Source organism: Odocoileus virginianus, chromosome 28, assembly GCF_023699985.2.
Source record: "Odocoileus virginianus isolate 20LAN1187 ecotype Illinois chromosome 28, Ovbor_1.2, whole genome shotgun sequence".
NCBI classification, from domain to species: domain Eukaryota; kingdom Metazoa; phylum Chordata; class Mammalia; order Artiodactyla; family Cervidae; genus Odocoileus; species Odocoileus virginianus.
This window is the reverse complement of record NC_069701.1, coordinates 32,865,807-32,885,298: the sequence shown is the minus strand read 5'-3', so window position 1 is coordinate 32,885,298 and position 19,492 is coordinate 32,865,807. Positions and strand designations below refer to the sequence as shown.

The following is a 19,492-nucleotide window of genomic DNA, read 5'->3' as shown; positions in this document are numbered from 1 at the left end:
AAATTATTTCCTTTTCCCTTAACAAAATTCACTTCCATTCTTTATACTTTATTTTTCCTTTGCATACAAATATATATTTTCCTTATTAATTTTTGAAAGTTTGAATTATGTATTTTAATTATAATCTTAAACCTTTAAAACCTTAATTTCTAGTAAAAGTTAAGAAGTAAGCAATTATGAACTGTCTTTTAATTAGCAGTCTGTAGAATGACAAACTTATTAGCTATAATTTCTAAAATCATGTACTTTCTTATAGAAAATGTCTCATATTAACTAATAGTCCTAAATATCATTAGTTTCTCTGTAAAAGAATCTTTGTATTAATGTTTCAGTATATTATTTTATTTGTAAATGACCTAGATAGTCAATAAACTTCTATCATTTAACTTAACTTAGCAAAACTCCGAAGTTTCAAGTTACCAAAAATCTGCATAAACTATTTTTAAGTAAACAGGCTGTAAAACAATTATTCCTAAAGAGTTTACCTAAAAACTCTTATCTCATTTACACTTAATTTACTCGTAAAAATCTTACAATAGCAAGTTATTTTTCTTGCTGACAAGTTTTGTAAAAATCAGATCTTATTTGACTTTTAGCAACCCTACATACAATAAAAGGATTATACATAATGCTGATTATACCATCTCAATATTAATTAGATCAAAAGGCTTAAATTTGTTTAACACCAGATATTAATGTAATACTGAATATTTCCCAGATTCAAGTGAACCTGAAATCCATTTGGGTTAATTTCTTTTATATTTCTGAGAATTTGTATAAGTGCTTAATTTCATTTAAACCAATTATATAGAGATCCTTTATAAATTAACTTTGGCCATACTACCCAGAGGTAGAAATATATCTATAATATATACACAGACATGTAGACATACACAGCCATAGATCCCATAGCTTCACTGAAAAGCTTAGTTATTAAAAAATAAAATAAAAACTAAAAACTTAGTCATTAATCAGTTATGACAATATAAAACTCATTTGTTTATAAGTAAGTTAACAGAATAAGTTAAATTTACTTGCTTGAATTTAAAAAGGTCTCTTTTCTATTTTTTTCCCCCTCAGTCTCAGAAATTGCAAATGGTGTAGATAAGAGTTCCTGAGAGTCCTGGTAGAACATTTTATATCTCAAAGCACAAAGAAAGAAATGCAAGCTCCTCCTAGAAGGACTTTTGTTCCCCTGGGTTCAGAGTTTTGAAAAGATGGTTTATCAAACCAGTTTCTTTATGCAAAAACCAGTTTTGGAATGTCAAACAACCCCATCTTGGCCATTTCAGGGTGGGATTTCCTTTAGTTCCCAATTAAGTGAAGACTTATGGAAGTATTTGTTGGCTCCTGTTTTCTTCTTTTTGGGAAACTCTATTCCCCATTTTAAAGTTGATTGGCCAGGATAAAATTACTACCGAAAACTGTCTGGTGGACACATGTGCTGTTCATGAGCTTAATTCCTCTAGGTGTCACCCTGGAGTCATTTCAGCTCTTTTACCTGCCTTACTTTCTCCCTCCAGCAATCTAAACCCCACCCCCACCCCCAGTTTCTCAGAGCACTGGATGGCCAATCCTTATGTGTTCATCTTTCGATGAGCAACTTTTCTGTTAATGAGTCGGTTTTCCTATGGGACTGCTGCATGGTATAAGGACTCACCTTCATTGCCATAAATGTCTCCATTGCCTGAGAAGGCTGCAACCAACCAGGAGGAACTCTGTCCCTTATCTCTGGAGCTGAAAGCTCTCATGTGGTAGCTTCACTTTAATTCCGACTAACCCTGTTAAAGTTTGGTCTTTCCTAGTGGCTCAAATGGTAAAGAATCTGCCTGCAATGCAGGAGACCCCGGTTCGATCCCTGGGCTGGGAAGATCCCCTGTAGAAAGGAATGGCAACCCACTTCAGTATTCTTGCCTGGAGAATTCTATGGACAGAAGAGCCTGGCAGGCTACAGTTCATGGATTGTAAAAGAGTCAGGCATGACTGAGCAACTAACGCTTTCACTTTCTGTTAGAGTTTATGAAGCTGTCAGCTTTCAACCTAATCACCCAGTCCAAACCTCCACAATGTCTTTCTTTTTTAAATATAATTGTATTTATTTATTTATTATTTTTGGTTGCACTGGGTCTTTGTTGCTGCTCACAGGCTTCCTCCTGTTGCAGCAAGTGGGACCTATTCTTCATTGTGGTGCATAGGCTTCCCATTGTGGTGGCTTCTCTTGCAGAGCATGGGCGCTAGGCATATGGGCTTCAGTAGCTGCAGCCCATGGACTCAGTAGTTGTGGCCCATGGGCTTTGTTGCTCTGAAGCATGTGGAATCTTCCCGGACCAGGGACTGAACCCATGTCCCCTACATTAACAGACAGATTCTTATCCACTGTACCACCAGGGAAGTCCTCCTCAGCGTGCTTCAACTGAGAAAAATTTCCCCAGTGTCTCTCAATACAGGAAATACAGGTATCTCTCCTTGAACCTAAGTTCAAGGATAACCCACTTTTCATACCAAGGAATTTAACAACCTGTGAATAAAACTCAGGATTGTCAACCCAGATGGAAGATCTGGAATTTAAGGGAGACTCATCTAATTTCATTGGGACACACCATGGAGGTGGATGGACAGAAGGAGTCCTTGGTGGTACCAGGGCTCTGGATCAGCCTAGAGTTCAGGCAAATGAGAGAAGTCTGCTCTGGGTCCCTCTCTGTATGGTCACCAACTGTCAACTGAAAAAGGATGCACGACATAGGAGCTGTGAGTTGAGTTCTATGCCTTATCTTACTGAGGACTATAGCCTGAGAGACAGCCTCTGATAGCTCTGAGGAACTGCTGCTGAGAGGGAGGGAGAGAGGCCAGTGTACGTGTGATTTTGGCCAAAGAGTGTGTACAATCTCACTTACATCTCAGTAGGTTACTACTAATTGTGAGGGACAGGTATCTCCGTCTGTGATTTTAGTGCTTTTCTATGTATAGGAGGACAGAAGAATTGAGGTTCATAAAAAATTTTCTTTTTATAGCTAACTATTTAAGGGCCTGTTCTGTGCACTTTTCCAAAGCACAGTGTGCCTCATCCTGTTCTTTGTCCTGAATTCCTTTCAAGGAGTACTTAGGGCAGTGACTATAGTGGCTAATGACTTAATCCTTCCTTGTAGGTCTAGATGGTAAGTGACATTCCTTGTTGTACACAGACTACACATGAGTAGCAACCAGTCTGTCCCCATGTCAGATTGCTTCTTTCCTTCAGACACATTCATTTTCCTCTGGACCCTTTGCTTTGACGAAGGGTCTCTTTCTTTCAGAACAAATTCTGGTAGCATCCTCAGTCACACCTCCTAGCCTTCCTAACAGCTGCAACTTCACATTTGCTTGTGCGATCATTTCTGATTTGTAGGACTACCAGTCCCATGTCATGGACTTTCCTGTGCAGGAAATATAACTGTTTTTCCCCTTATGAAAAAATTAATTTCTTTTATAAAGTTTCATGTATTTGTGTATCTGTTTTTGGCTATGCTGGGTCTTCATCGCTGCACAGGCTTTTCTCTAGTTGCCGTGAGTGGAGGGGGGGAGGGCTACTCTTCATTGCAATGCATGGGCTTCTCAATGCAGTGGCTTCTCTTGTTGACGGGCACAGACTCTAGGGCACTCGGGCTCAGTTGGGCATGTGGGCATGTAGTTGTGGTTCCCAGGTTCTAAAGCACAGGTTCAATAATTGTGGCACATTGGCTTAGTTGCTCCATGGCATGTGGGATCTTCCCGGACCAGGGATCAAATCCATATCTCCTGCATTGGCAGGCAGATTCTTTACCAATGAAACACCAGAGAAGCCCTCCTTTCTTCTTCTTTCTTTAAAAAAATATTTATTTAATTTATTTGGTTGCATTGGGTCTTAATTGTAGCATGTGGGATCTTCTGTCTTCATTGTGGCATGCAGGATCTTTAATTGCAACATGTGGGATCTAGTTTCCCAACCAGGGGTCAAATCTGGACCCCCTGCATCGGGAGCACAGAGTCCTAGCCACTGGACCACCAGGAAAGTCCCAAGTTAGCATCTTTTCAACTCTATTTTCCATCTGAGTGGAGGGACACTCTTAGACAGTTCAAGGCTCTTCCCACCATTGTTTTACAGTCTGTATAAACCTTCTGGAAAATTAACAGGGTGAAGGGGGGGAATCCACCTAATCCTTAGTTGTTTGAGGTGCACTGTCCTGCTTAATCCTCTGTCAGTTGTCCACAAGGTTGTAACTTAATCTACCTGGGAGATGGAGCTTCTGGGCTATTGACCTATGTGTACCCTTGCTTCTCAAGCAGCAGCAGCAGTCTTGGTCCAGGGGAGCAGGGCATAGAGTTCCAGTCTTGAGAACCCACTGACAGTTATAGCCATTCCCCCTACCTCTTTGCTTCCCAACCTTAGGTAATCTTTATCTCCTTTGTGCAGAGATTGAGACTGGAGGGAGTGAGGAAGAAACTGAGATCAAATTCTCACCTCTAATAGTTACTCCAAAATCAGTTGCCCTGAATCCTATGTTATGAGGGACTGGCTTTTGAAACTCAAAAGCCTGGAAACAACTCCCTGTTTCCTCCATTCTTCTGTCACAGCCGTAAGCTCCCTACCATAGGGACATGGGCTTCCCTGGTGGCTCAGTTGATAAAGAATCCGCCTGCAATGAGGGAGACCTGAAGTCGATCCCTGGGTTGGGAAGATCCCCTGAAGAAGGCTACCCATTCCAGTATTCTGGCCTGGTGAATGCCATGGATGGTACAGTCCATTGGGTCACATAGAGTCGGACATGACTGAGCGACTTTCACTTTCACTTTCATAGGGACACCTCTGGTTTTGCTCAAAGTGCTATCCCCAATGTCAAGTATAATGTCTGACTGGCACATAGTGGGTACTCAATAAAGATTGGACTTCCCAGGTGGCGCTAGTGGTAAAGAACCTGCCTGACAATACAGGAGAGGTAAAAGATGCAGTTCGATACCTGGGTTGGGAAGACCCCCCTGGAGGAGGGCATGGCAACCCACTCCAGTATTCTTGCCTGGAGAGTCCTGATGGACAGAGGAGCCAGGCTATAGTCAGTCCATAACGTCACACAGAGTCGGTCATAACTAAAGTCACTTAGCATAAAGATTTGTCCAAAAAGTGAATGATTGGGTCTTGCTGCTTCCCTTTGCAACCCATCCAGTAAATGTCTTCCAGAGGAATCTGCTAGAAATGTGGTTATGATGCTATAGCTTATCTGCTATTCATCTGTTGATCCAATCAAGTCTAACCACCTCTGGTTCAAGTTCCCCTCTAAACAGATCGATTTTATTTCCTACCACATACAAATACTTAAGATGCCTGGCTTGTCAGGCAGCCTGTCATTCAACCAACAATAGTTATGACATTCCTGCTATGTATCAGGCACTGTGCTAGACCCTGAGAAAGAGCAGTGACCAGAACAATCATGGTTCCTGCCATTATAGACTACAACCTAGCAGAGAACCCAGACAGCAAACTGATACTTGTACATAATTAAATGATTATAGTGGGACTTCCCTTGTGGTCCAGTGGTTAAGAATCCACCTGCCAATGCAGGGGACACGGGTTCAATCCAGGGTTCCTGAAGATCCCACCTGCCGAGGGGCAACTAAGTCTGTGCCCTATAACTAGAGAAGCCACTGTAATGAGAGCCCACACACCATAACAAAGAGTGACTGCTGCTTACTGCAACTAGAGTAAGCCCGCTCACATCAAATGAAGACCCAGCACAACCAAAAATAAATAATACATTCTTTGAAATAAATTATTATAGTTATCCAGAGTGACTCAGAGGAAAATTACAGGGTGCCGTGGGGACTAAAATTCAGTCAGGGGTCAAGAAGAGACTCCAGAGGAAGTGCTATTTAGGGTGAGACTGGGTTTACTTTGGAGGGGATGGGGGATGGAGAAGAAGGGCAGGGGATGAGGAAAGTGTTCCAGGTGAAGGATCTGGAACCAGTCAGAGTGGATAAGTTTGAGGACTTGAAAGGTCGGTGTGTCCAAGAAGCAGATGACTTGCCCAAAATCACACAGCAAAGGGGTAGTAGGGGCAAGACCAGAAGAGTTTCTTAGCCAGTGTTAGCTTCTCTACCCATCTGTATCTTCGTCTTCTTCACTGGGTCTTCCAAAGCTAGTCCTCTGAGAAACACTTGCCAGAAAACACATGAGGCATGAACTGAAAATGCAGACTCTCTAAATTAGACCCCAGAAAAATGCATTTTTAAAAGTTCCTTAAGAAATTGTTACAGAAACCAACATAACATTGTAAATCAATTATCCTCCAATTAAAAATAAATTAAAAATTTGAAAATAGAATAAAAAATTATGGAGTACTCAAAAATAGACTTATAAAAATACACAAAACCATTATGGACAATAATATAAAACTATACTGAAAAAATATTACAGAAGACGTAAGTAAATAAAAGTATACCATGCTCACGAAATAAAAGACTAATAGCATTTAAAAAAAAAAAATTGTCACATACTCCAATATTTGCAAGACGGTCGTTGCACCGCCCCTGGCTCAAAAGAGTGTAGCTAAATTGATTGGCTTTAAGGTCCCAGTGCATTAAGGGAAATGTAGTTTCCAATCTCCTCTCCCATCCATTGGAGCTTTACGAAACTAGCCGAGAGGGCCCGGAAATAGCCGAGTATTTCCTGGCGCGCCCTTTCCTGCCTGATTGCATTATGGGAAAGGACAGTTTCCGTTAAATTCTGGAGGCTGAAGCGCGCGACTGGCCACACTCCCACGTGAAGCCCTTCGCGAGCATCGCTCCGCGGGGCAGCTCCCCGCTCGCAGCGGAGCGTCTGGAGGCAGCGAGGGAACTGGAAGTGTCCCGCAGGGGCTCAGAAGCTGATCCCGGAGCCCAGTGTGAGGAGCCTCGGAGTGCAGCGAGGGCGCCATGTCTCTGATCTGCTCTAGTAAGTATCGGCTACGGTCGCTCGTGGGGTGCTGGAGGCCGGAGAGCCGAGCTTGAGGATCTGCGCGCCTCTGCGGCGCCGGGGTCGGGGCTGGACCTGAAAAACGGGGCTCTGGGGAGGCAGGGCGGCGGCCTGTCAGCCCGGGGCGGGGGGGAGGGGGGGTCTTCCTCCTCCAGCGTGAGGTCAATTTGCGCAGCGCTTCATAGTTTACATAACGTCTCCAGCGCATTGTCGCAAGCTGCACGGAAGCAACCCACCTCGTTTGCGCAGTGGATCTGAGGCTTGGATAGTGGGGAGCTGGTGGTGCAGGGAAAAGAGCTCTCCTGTAGGAATCAGAAAGCCAGAGGGTTGCGCAGGATCCGCTTCCAGTTGACTTTGTGATCTGGCGTCGGGATGCGGTCCTCAGTTTCCCCAACTGCAAAAATAAAGGCCTTGGCACTGGATGTGTTGTCTGAGGCCCTGCTTGGGTAGGCAGAGCTTCTGCAGTTTGCGAAGGTCGCACAGTGAGTTGGAGGTGGTGACAGGCCTGGGAGCCAGACCAGCCTCACCCTGTAGGGCTGATGAAAAAAGTTGCACATTTGGAAAAGCCTCTGTTGGTTTACAGCATGCTTGCAAGACTGCAAAGTCGTTATGCCCCCACAGGAATTCTCCAAAGCAGAAATAAAGATCTGGTTTTACAGATAAGGATGTAAGGTTCAAGGAGAAATGTGGTTTTTGTAAAACAGTACAGCTAGTTAGTGGCAGAGCTGTGTGACGGAGCCAGGTTCTCTGACCCTGAATCCATGCTTTTTTCAAATGCCTTGTCCGGTCTTTCCTTTGGATGTGTTATTGAGGCAAGTAGGTGTTTTGCATTCTGGTTGTTCATCAGGTTATTAGTTTCCCATCCTTTTCTCTGTCGGCTTCCTAACTCTCAAGCCCTTGACTCTTCTCAGAACCTCCCCATAAACCCAAAACAAAGGAGAGAAAGAGTGAAGGGAAATGTGACTAGAAAAAGAATCCTTAAGTGTTAAAGAAATGACAGTGTGCAGAGTATTTTCACATTCATTGTTTCAGTCCTGAGGAAGGTCTTTTCAGTATCCCTCAACTCCACCTCATTTGCTGGTCTGTTAGATGTTTATTGAGCATTTGCCTAGCACCACGTCAGAGAGCAACTGCAATCCCGATCCTCAGGGTTGTAAATGGACACTTCCATTGGGGTGTGGTGAGGATGATTTCATCAATAGAAAGTGTTTACAGTGGAGCTTGGCACCTAGTAAACACCATGTAAATACTTTATTGTACCACTTGTCACATCGCTTTGTAATTTGTCTGAGACTCCATCGAGGCCCTAGCCTGAGACTTGAATGGTTTCGTGTGTATCTCCCTGTCCTGCTGGTGCCTAAGTGTTCTTCTTCAAAAATGAGATGGGCAGGGATTATTGACAGCTCCCTAGGTGCTTAGCATTTAGTAGTCTTCCAGCAATTATTTGTTGACTACCTGACTGTCAGAGACTGATGGAGAAGCTAGTTAAGTGGCTGGAAAGCATTGTGGGTACAGTCTAGAACTGGCTTGGTGTCATGCTTTTATTCCTGTTAGCTGAGTGTAGGGAGGCAAGGTCTTGTGGAGGCCAGCCAAAGGTGAAGCATAGCCTTGGCCCAGGGTCCCTGTCACCACCCCAGGCTCACCACCTGCCTTTTCTCCACAGTCTCCAATGAAGTGCCAGAACACCCCTGTGTGTCCCCCGTCTCTAATCATGTGTATGAGCGGCGGCTCATTGAGAAGTATATTGCAGAGAATGGCACAGATCCCATCAACAACCAGCCTCTGTCTGAGGAGCAGCTCATTGATATCAAAGGTGCCTGCTGGCCAGCCTCAGTCCAGGGCTGTCCTAGCCTAGAGCCTGGGAAGGTGGGAAGGGTGGTGGGCGCACAGCACATGGGAGTCGGGGGCGGAGACGGTGGTCTGTTAGTGCTGAAGGGGAAAGAGTGTGGGAGGGCCAGCATGCCCTAGGTCATGGGTTTTCACACCCACTTTGTCTGTCTTGGCAGTTGCTCACCCAATCCGGCCCAAGCCTCCCTCAGCCACGAGCATCCCAGCCATTCTGAAAGCCTTGCAGGACGAGTGGGTGAGTCCCTGGAAGAGAATTGATATCTTTCCCACTTGAAAAGAGATCACTGGACTAGGACATGGGTGGGGATGGGAGGCATGGAACCTCATTTTCTGTTTTGAGGGGAGGGTGAGAGCAGAGGAGGAACCTGGTTGTTAATGTCACGAAGATTTGGGCTCCACCCTCTGCTCTGTTGCCCACTTGCCATGTCCCTTGGCAAGTATCCAAGTCCTTGTTTTCCCGACCATATTGCATGGATTCGTACCTGTCTCTCAGCATTTTGAGAGAATCAGAGTAAGATTAGAGTATAAGCTTCATGATGTCTGGGACTTGTATTACTCATTGTTAGAGCCCCAGCAGTGAGAACCAGGTACACAGTAGGTGCTCTATGAATGAATCAAGGACTGCATCTTGAGGACTGTCTGGCTCAGTGCCTGACACAATGAGAGCAATCAATAAACAGCAGCTGTAGTGTTTTTATTCCTTTCTGGTCAGGTGACGGCATGACGCCGGAGATGTGCCGGTAAATTAGAGAAGACGGGTGGGAAGAGCTGGCTCCCGTTCCTGTCTGTGTGCCCAGGGTTTGGCACGATGAGGAGCTTGGGAGCGTCTGCTCGCGAGTTCAGGGTCACCCAGATCTTGCTTGGGTCACTGATACCGGTCTAGGCCACGGGGTTGGAGGCAGCGTCCTCTTATCAAGGGCTGACTCCTCTGCTGGGTGCTCCCCACGCCTCTCCGCCCTCTCACTGTGGCATCTCCCTCTCCTAGGATGCAGTCATGCTCCACAGCTTCACCCTGCGCCAGCAGCTGCAGACCACCCGCCAGGAGCTCTCCCACGCCCTGTACCAGCACGATGCCGCCTGCCGTGTCATTGCCCGTCTCACTAAGGAAGTCACTGCTGCCCGAGAAGGTACAGCCTCCGGCCTACCACCCCCCACTGTGGGGCAGGCCTGTTTTGTAATAGCCCATCCCTAACGTTGTCTTCTCCCTCAGCTCTGGCGACCCTGAAACCTCAGGCCGGTCTCATTGTGCCCCAGGCTGTGCCAAGCTCCCAGCCAAGTGTTGTGGTGAGTGTCCTCTCAGCCCCGCCAGCATGCGTCCTCTCAGCCCCGACTGTGCGTGGTGGCCCATGCGGCCTTCTTTGCAAGGAAGAAGGAGGGCATTCCGTGCTCCTCTGGCATTCCACGCTCCTCTCACCTTCCTCCTTGTTCTCTTCAGGGTGCAGGCGAGCCAATGGATTTGGGCGAACTGGTGGGAATGACTCCTGAGATTATTCAGAAGGTACGTCATGCTCTCGCTTGGTGGGAAAGCTGATGGACTCTCTTTCACTATTTGCCTGGAGTCCAATATTAGTAAAAAAAAAAACTCCATCCATTTGGAGATGGAGTGGAGTCGTACAGAGCACACACTCAACCATGCTGCCTGGCTTTGTGTTTTGATGTCCCCAGTTATCAGCTTTATGACCTTGGGCTGACTTAACTAATCCCATGTCTAATTTTCCTTGCTACTAAAGTGAGGATGATAGTACCTACTCTATGGACCTGTGGGAATTATAAAGATTTTAATTATTAAGTACAGTTTGTTGCTCTTATTAGGGTTCTTTACAGATGTTATAGGATTTTGTTACATGTGTTTTCTTTTCTGGAGGAGACAGTACAAGAATTATCACTTTGATTTTATGGATGAAGAATCTGTAGATTCAGACTCAAAAGCACAGCTCACAGGAGGCATAGCTGACCTCTGATTCTGTGTCCTCTGCTGTGTGACTCAGGGGATCCTTCTTAGTACCAGTTGATAGTTTGTGTCTTTTCCAAGCCATGCAGCTTGTTAGCATCTCAGCTCCCACCTTAGTGGCACAGGCATGGTCTGGGAGCCCTGCCAGCTATTGCCTCTGTGGCCCTGGGCAAGTGACTGCACTGCTCTGAGGCTCAGTTTCCTCCTCTGAGAAATAAAGTCATCAACACCCACCTTATAAGGTTGGAGTGAATGTGAAAAGAGATAATGCATGGAAGCCTTTAGCACAGAGCCTGGTGGTTGATGATTTCTTGGTGATGGCTTGTGAAAGCATAGATGTGACCACCATTCACTGTGCTTTTTTCTGGCAAATAAATTTTTCTCACATTGAGCTTATTCCCCTCTCTCCCCCAGCTTCAAGACAAGGCCACCGTGCTCACCACAGAGCGGAAGAAGGTGAGTCCTCCCAGGGCCAGGGCCCAGAGCTGACCTGGAGGAGCTGGTGGTTCCCTTAGGAGGAGAGGGGATGGCCAGTTAATTCCTGCACCCACTAACTTCTTGGGGGCTTTTTCTTTTTCTCAGAGAGGGAAGACTGTGCCTGAGGAGCTGGTGAAGCCAGAAGAGCTCAGCAAATACCGGCAGGTGGCCTCCCACGTGGTGAGTGGCTCGTTCCCGCAGGCTTGGGAGACAGGGTCCTCCGGGCTACGTCCAGGGTGGGGCAGGCCAGCATGGGGCGCTGTCCAGGGCCTCTCGCCCCCTCTGTTTCTTACCTTGGCCGCTGAGTTGTCAGGGTTTCTCCTCCTGCCCGGCTGTGGCGTTCCCCATCGTCTCTGAGGGAGTTGCTGCATCTGGGCAGAAAGCCAAGCACAGTGGACAAGGAACAGAAGTCACTCTTGTTCCCCAGGGCTGGGGTTGGGGCCGGGGCCATTGAGTGGCTTTGTGGCCTCCCTTGATTCAGCCATGACGGGGTTTGATGTGGCTGCTTCTTCACAGGGGCTGCACAGTGCTAGCATTCCCGGGATCCTGGCCCTGGACCTCTGCCCCTCCGACACCAACAAGATCCTCACTGGTAAGAGCCGGCCCAGCCCAGCAAGCCGAGAGGAGGGTGGGGGAAGGGTGGGAGGAGGACAGCAAGGAGGGTGCCCACTCCTGTCCTCCGTGTGGGTCTGGGGATAAAAGAACCTTTGGCAGAGGGGCCTGGGGACCTGACTCATTTTGGGATCTCATTTTGGTCCCCTCCAGGTGGGGCGGATAAGAATGTCGTCGTCTTTGACAAGAGTTCTGAGCAGATTTTGGCCACCCTCAAAGGCCATACCAAGAAGGTCACCAGCGTGGTCTTTCACCCTTCCCAGGTAAGTGCTCCCCTAGCACCCTCAGCCCTCATTCCTGAGCCCTGTTTCCGTGGTGTAAGGTCCCAGAACCAGGCCCCCGCCCCTGTTGCCTCCTTGGTGAGGTGACACGGGCCTGAGAGTGCCAACTCTTCAGCACTGGCAGTTCAGGGCCAGGTTTGGGGTCATGGGGTTGCCCACTACTCTGTGTCAGAACTGAAACAGTGGCCTTCAAACCAGGGAAGAAAGAAAATGTATAGTTTGAAAAGCATATTGAAAAGTTTTATGTTAGGGAAGGAAGAATCTCTACGCTATTTTAAAATACAAACTGCAGAGGACAAAATTCAACAAAATTCTACCTCATGAGTCTGAGGGGGATGGATAGGTCAATTCCCACAGTCCTCTAGGCCGGGGGTGGAAACTTAATGCTGAGCATGTTAGTGTGTTATTTCTTTCATGCAGTTATGTTGGTGGAAGATGGTAGTTGGTTTTACCTTACAGGTTTTAATGTCCTAACTAACCAAAATAATAGGTTGGTGACACTATGTGAGTTCTCTCCCTGTCACCAGTTTTTCTGAGACTTAACTTGCCCCTGAAATCCTTAAGTGTGGGATGCTTAGGACATGCCTTCACAACCCCTTCCAGGTCTGCTACTGCTCAGACTTGTGCTGCCCTAGACAGGAGCCATTAACTACAAGTGGCTATTTAAATAAAATGGAATTAAACATTCAGTTCCTGAATTGCCCTACGTGTATATCTCTCTGGTCCTGGGAAAGGGATGGACGGTTTCCCTCTGGTTCACTAACCCATTTTACCACTAGATGGCAGGGCCTCCTCCACTTGGCCAAAAGCTTTTTAATTTCCCGTGCTAATAGCGTTTACTCTTTGGCCCACTCAAGCGTTGTTGGGTGGATGGAAGGTTCCAGGCCCAGCAGGGCTGTGGCCATCCCCAGTCCCCTTTTGCAAGATGATTGTGGTCCATCTCTTCTGTCTCTGGTAATCTACCTCTTTGCTCTCCTTTTAGGAGTTGGTGTTTTCTGCCTCCCCCGATGCTACTATCAGGATTTGGTCGGTTCCGAACGCCTCTTGCGTACAGGTTGTTCGTGCCCACGAGAGCGCTGTGACAGGCCTCAGCCTCCATGCCACTGGTGACTATCTCCTGAGCTCCTCTGATGACCAGGTATCATCCCAGCCAGGCCCAAAGAGGCCTCTGGTCCCCAAACTCAAGCATCCTGGGAGGATTAAACATCTTACCCAGCTGGGTCCCCAGACCGCGGAGAGAGAGTATTCCTCTCTACAGAGAGGGGATGACCTTGCCAAGGTCTGCCTGAGCAGGGTCCCTGCCTTCCTGAGGGGCCATCAGAACCTGGGGACCCGTGGTCTCACCGGCTCTGGTGTCACTGTTTTTTCAGTACTGGGCCTTCTCTGACATCCAGACAGGACGTGTGCTCACCAAGGTGACCGATGAGACCTCTGGCTGCTGTAAGTTGTCTCCTGAGTGCTGGGCTCTTCATTCACTGTGTATTGTTTACTTTAGTGTTTTATTTAGTTGTTGCTCGTTTGTTCTGAGAAGTACATGCTGCCAGTGCTTGCTGAGTGCCAGGCACAGTGCTGGCCCAGTGAGCAGGAGCCTACCTTTGCTGTGCTTAGTATCCTGAGGGCAGGCTCTGACCGCCCGTCTGACTCCCCCCTACAGCTCTCACCTGTGCGCAGTTCCACCCTGATGGACTCATTTTCGGGACAGGAACCATGGACTCTCAGATCAAGATCTGGGACTTGAAGGTAGGACATGGCCGTCCCTGTCTGCAGCCCAGGGTTGGAGCTCTTGGCCCTGTGTGGTGTGATGAAGTGCTTATGGCACCTTGCCCTGGGGGTGTCCCGAGAGTGGGGAGACAGGGGCTGTGTGTGTGACACACAGTAGGTGTAGTCTGGGGCCCCTGGGCTGGGCGTCCACCCCTGTTCTTCCTGCTGGTTGTTCTTCCTGAGGGTGGAGGACATCTCAGGAGTGGGAGTTGTCTAAGCTCCATTTTCTCCCTTGTGACCAGTGGGTGACATTTTACTCCCTGCTCCCCAACTGCAGGAGCGCACCAATGTGGCCAACTTCCCCGGCCACTCTGGCCCCATCACCAGCATTGCCTTCTCAGAGAACGGCTACTACCTGGCTACGGCAGCTGATGACTCCTCTGTTAAACTCTGGGATTTGCGCAAACTTAAGAACTTTAAGACGTTGCAACTGGATAACAACTTTGAGGTACACCCCTTTCTCTGTCACCCCTCCTCCTCATTTGTCGATGAATTACTCTAAACTGCCTCTGTTTTTGCCGAATTGCCCATAGTTTCTGCTTCCTCTCATGTGACTTCTTTCCTGATTCTGGCAGGTGAAGTCACTGATCTTTGACCAGAGCGGTACTTACCTGGCCCTTGGTGGCACCGATGTCCAGATCTACATCTGCAAACAGTGGACGGAGATTCTTCACTTTACAGGTAGAGGCTTGCCCTAAGATCCTGAGGTCTCTGGGTTCTCTGGCCCAGAAGAAAGTGGGGGAACTATCACTAGGTTAGGGGTTTCTAGTGGCAGGCATGCATTTGCCAAGGCCGCTTTTAATCACTCTCTGAGGCAGTAGAGTTTAGTGGCTAAGACAAGGAACTCAGGAGTCAGACTGCCTGACTTTAAATGCTAGCTCTGCCACTTGAAGTTTTGTGACAGTGGGCAAGCTACTTAACTTCTCTGGAGAAATAGTACAGTTGATTCTCCACAGACTCAACCAACTGTGGATCAAAAATATTTGTGGGAGGAAAAAAATCCAGAAAGTTCCAAAAAGCAAAACTCGAATTGCTTACACACTGGCAAGTATTCATGTAGCATTTACATTATATTTTAAACTATTTGCATAGAATTTGTGTTGTGTTAGTAATTATAAGTTATTTAGAGATGACTTAAAGTATACAGGAGAATGTGTGTACATTATATGCAAATACCACCTCAACAAAGTTGGCACCTCCTGATAGTTGTGTGGCCTCTGGTACATGACTTTCCCTTTTGGAGTTGTAGTTCCTTCATCTTTAAATGGGTGTATTGAAACTGCTTTGCATATTGTGCCGGCCGGTGCCTTGGAGGTGGCCTGCATGGGGACAGGGTGCCTCTTGCACCCTCAGGAACTGAAGGAATGGCAGCTGCTGCCATCTTTGTTAATGAAGTTCTTGTTCTCATTAGCAGGTGGTGGGCGGGGCGCAAGCACCTTCTCCCACCCTAGATTCTCCTCAGTGTGTGTCCCAGGGGTGGCCAGGCCTCATGGTATGGCCCATGGGTTTTCACCTTCCCTGGGCCCCGGTGCCTTGATTTGGAGCAGAGTCATTGGAGTGGCAGGCTGGAAGCACAGGGCAGCTTTAGAGTGGGGAGCTGGTGGGCTGGCTGTGATCCTAGGAATTTGCCCTGATGTCCATGAACTACCTGAGCCCAGCGAGGAGGGTTGCCTGATGTCTTCTGCCCCTGACCCAGCCCTGCCCTGTGCCAGGAGCCCAGCTTTCCATGTGAGCTAGGACAAGCTGATAAGACTGTTCCAGTTACACACAGGGACTTAGAACTAAGTACCAACAAGTCCAGCTTCCTGTCCGTTCTCAGACTTGGAACTGAGCTAGGCAGAGCCGATCTGTAGCTGCCCCCGAAAGCTTATGTGGTGGGGGACTGGTGTTCCTGTGTTCACTGAGCCTAGCCACACACAGTGCCTGCCACGGGCCCGCCCAGGGAGGCTCTGCAGCTCAGTGCCGTGTGGGTCACCCTAGAGCTCTAGCCTCGGGGGTTTACATACAGGTCACAGGGATGGGTGGGGAGCGTGTCATCAGGGGTTGATGCTGAGACCCCAAAGAAGAAAAGTCTCCTCACTGTTGTCTTGTCTCTCCACAGAGCACAGCGGCCTGACCACGGGGGTGGCCTTCGGGCACCACGCCAAGTTCATTGCTTCCACAGGAATGGACCGGAGCCTCAAATTCTACAGCCTGTAGGCGGCAGCTCTCTGGACCGGAGTGGGGCCTCGTCTCAGTAGTGGGATAGCATTAGGGGTGGGGGTGGGGGGCAGGGGAGAAGAGACTAATGGGGGGTGGGGGGTGTATGGGGTGGAACATTCGCATCATTTCACTCTGGTCCTGGTGGTGGCCTGAGAGCCGCAGTGGCATGGACCACCCTCATCCGTCACCCACTGAGGGCTCAGGGTCGGCCCCAGGGCCTCTCTCCTCAAGGAGTTGATGGAGTTGATGGCTGTTCCACACCCACCGTGTTCCAGTTCCTGTGAGTTGGGGAGAGGCTGAGCCAAGGGAACTGTGAAGGGGCTGGGCCGAGGGCTCAGGCAGGTTTTTGTAAGCAGCGCTCTAGTTTCATTAAAAAAAGAAAACAACAAACATAGCCACCTTCCTGTGTCTGTTTGTAGCGGGGAGAATCAAGGGGAGGAAGCACCAAATAGGACTTAGACCACCAGGATACCCATCGTTCTGTTGTTTCTTTAATTGGACAACAGAAATTTAAAAATAATCTACAAGCCATTTGCCAGAATGATTCTCCCACATCCCTGCAGGCCTTGACTTTGTGATTTATAGGGTTTCATGTCACCTGCCTTGTGGGATGGCTCCCATGTGAGCCTGGAAGTGGAAGGGGAGAGTGCTGAGGATCTTGCTGCCACAGAGCTGCCCATCTCTCAGGACGTCCTCAGTCCTTCAATCCAAGGTGGCAGGAAATCTGTCTCAACTGGCCTTAATCAGAAATGTTTCTGTGACTCTGGTATTTGAAAATTAGAAGTCAAACTGGTCCGGGAGGACCCAGGCCAGCAAACAGTAAATTAGCAGAATGTCAGGGAACTCACACCCCCTGTGATTGGGGAATTAAGGTAGGGTATCTGTGTAGCTGCTTTGGGTGGTCAAGAAGGGCCTCTTCTAGATGATAAGCTGGAGGGTGACTGATGGGAGCTAAAGGGGAGGAGGGTTGCAGTTGAGGGAAGGTTCCGAGGCTGGAAGATCAAGGTCGAGATGCATGCTGCAGGTTCGGGAAGCCAGCATGGCAGTAGTGTGGTGCCACTGGGTATGGCCTTGGGAGGTCATCATACCCTTTCAAAGAGCGGTCCCAGTGGAACGTGGAGGGAAAGAATGTGAGATGACATTTTGTTCATTTTATGCCTGAAACAATCTTGCATTTAGTTGTCCAGCAACTGGGCAGCTTCCTGCACCCCCATGGGGCTTCAGGCACCTTGGCAGTCCAGCCTAGAAGGTGGGCTCTGCAAGCCTGGGGACAGACTCCGGGCTTTGGCGCTTAGTAGAGTAAGGCAACAGACAAATTTGTCTGTTTAGTGTCCGTTAAGACGGGATTAGTGTACTTACTTGGGACGTTGGAAGGCTGAGGTGGGCTTCCCTGGTTGCTCTCTCAGTGGTAAAGAATCCGCCTGCCGATGCAGGAGACTCAGGTTCAATCCCCGGGTTTGGGGAGATCCCCTGGAGAAGGAAATGGCAACCCTCTCCAGTATTCTTGCCTGGGAAACCCCCTGGACAGAGGAGCCTGGCAGGCTAGAGATGGGGTCTCAAAGAGTCAGACACAATTTAGCCACTGAACAACAAGGCTTAAGTAGGTTAGTGTGTGAGCAGTGTTTGGACTGATGAAGACAGTGAATGCTACACATATTTTAACTGCTGCTGCAGCTTTTACTTCTTCCTGCTCTGCTGTTTACTCTCCCTGGGGTCCCTGCCCTGCCAGGAGAGTGTCCTCATGTTACCTTGGAGGTGTTTATTCATTTGTCTTTTAACTATTAAAACTTAGGTTTTAATCTCCTTGAAGGCAGCACCATATACTCTGCTGGTATTCAAATTCATTGCTGCAAAGAGGCAGACAGTTCCAGCTCTGGGGCTTCAAACAAAGCCCAAGTCTGTCTCTCTTCAGAACACAAAAGAAGTGGTGCGGGAGGGGGTGCAGGGTGGGTATGGATGACAGACTTTGTTATTTCAGCCAAAATGGAATGGGAGCTGTCACTCCTGCCATGTCTCCAGATTTCAGCTCATTGCCTTGAAGGTGCATCTTTTGGAATTGGGTCTCAATTGATAGATTGTAAGAGGCTCGTCTTTTCTGGGCCCCTGTCATTAGGCTCATGAATTTTTGTAATTCCTGCTTATTGCATTCTATGTGAACTTTAGCCCTTTGACGATCCATCTGGACCTGTCCGTGCAGGAGGACCCAAGTCCCCACACGCACCCCTGTGCCTCTGCTGTTGAAGGTTGCTCAGCCTTGGGGCGCTGACCAAGACGGCCACCTGGGGGCACTGTAGTTACACTAGTCTCCCCGGTAACAGAGGCACCAGGACCCAGCTCTCAGCACCAGTCAGGCGCTATCATCTGCATTCCACAGACAGAAAACTAAGTATTATGGTAGAGCTGGGATTGTAAACCGGCTTCAGAGACAGCTGGCTGCCCTAGCGTCAGCTGAGACAGGAGCAGGCAGCTCTGTGGTGTTCCAGGAGTGTAGGGCTGTGGTTAGGTGTGGGCCCTGGTGCCTTACCCTTGTGGCTCAGCTGGTAAAGAATCCGCCTGTAATGCGGGAGACATGGGTTTGATCCCTGGGTTGGGAAGATCCTCTGGAGAAGGGAAAGGCTACCCACTCCAGTATTCTGGCCTGGATAATTCCATGGACTGTATTCCATGGGGTCGCAGAGTCGGACACGACTGAGCGACTTTTCACTTTCACCTTTCTGGTGTCAGAAGCCAGGTTTGAATCCCAGTATTACAGCTTTCTACGACTTCGGTCTTCATGTCTGCTTCTGCAGGTGTGGGCTTCCACAATGACTCAAGCAGCAAAGAATCTGCCTGCAACGTAGGAGACACAGGATTCAATCTCTGGGTCGGCAGTATCACCTGGAGCAGGGCATGGCGACCCACTCCAGTATTCTCGCCTGGAGGATCCCATGGACAGAGGAGCCTGGCGGGCTACAGTCCATGGAGTTTCGAGGAGTCGGACATGACAGGGCATGTGATGGATTATTAATACCTTCTGTCTGTAAAACTCAATTAGTGCCTCAAATCAAACAGGGCTGTTGAGCTGATACGTGCCTCCTGGGAAGACCTCCATAGCTGACTGCTTCTCTTCCTTGCTCTTGTCTGCACTAGAGTGACACTGCTGGCCCTGGTGGCCTTGGGATCCACACCTGTGTTATAAAAGTGGGGCCCCACAGGGCCTTCTTCATTTGTAACTCTTCCATTCATTAAGCTCTGGTGACACAAGGTGCAACGTGATGAGGCAGGGAGGTGGGAGCACACAGGTGATATGACCCTGGGCTGTAGACTTTGGATAGAAGTACCAATGCAGAAGATGGGGTGCAGCTGTTTTGAAAGGCAGGTAAATCTGGGGAGAGGTTGACATAGGCACATTTTAGAGAA

General features: G+C 48.4%; 1 protein-coding gene across 1 annotated transcript; it reads left to right on the top strand.

Moving 5' to 3' along the window:
- The first annotated feature begins 6,705 nt into the window (after positions 1 to 6,705).
- Positions 6,706 to 16,483, top strand: PRPF19 (pre-mRNA processing factor 19). The gene is made up of 16 exons (XM_020888119.2): positions 6,706 to 6,940; positions 8,625 to 8,774; positions 8,968 to 9,044; positions 9,795 to 9,936; positions 10,020 to 10,093; positions 10,245 to 10,307; positions 11,175 to 11,216; positions 11,343 to 11,417; positions 11,754 to 11,829; positions 12,003 to 12,112; positions 13,113 to 13,268; positions 13,501 to 13,570; positions 13,785 to 13,870; positions 14,169 to 14,339; positions 14,467 to 14,572; positions 15,993 to 16,483. The coding sequence occupies exons 1-16, from the start codon at positions 6,922 to 6,924 to the stop codon at positions 16,088 to 16,090; spliced, it is 1,515 nt and encodes a 504-aa protein (XP_020743778.1). The 5' UTR covers positions 6,706 to 6,921; the 3' UTR covers positions 16,091 to 16,483.
- Positions 16,484 to 19,492: the final 3,009 nt, after the last annotated feature.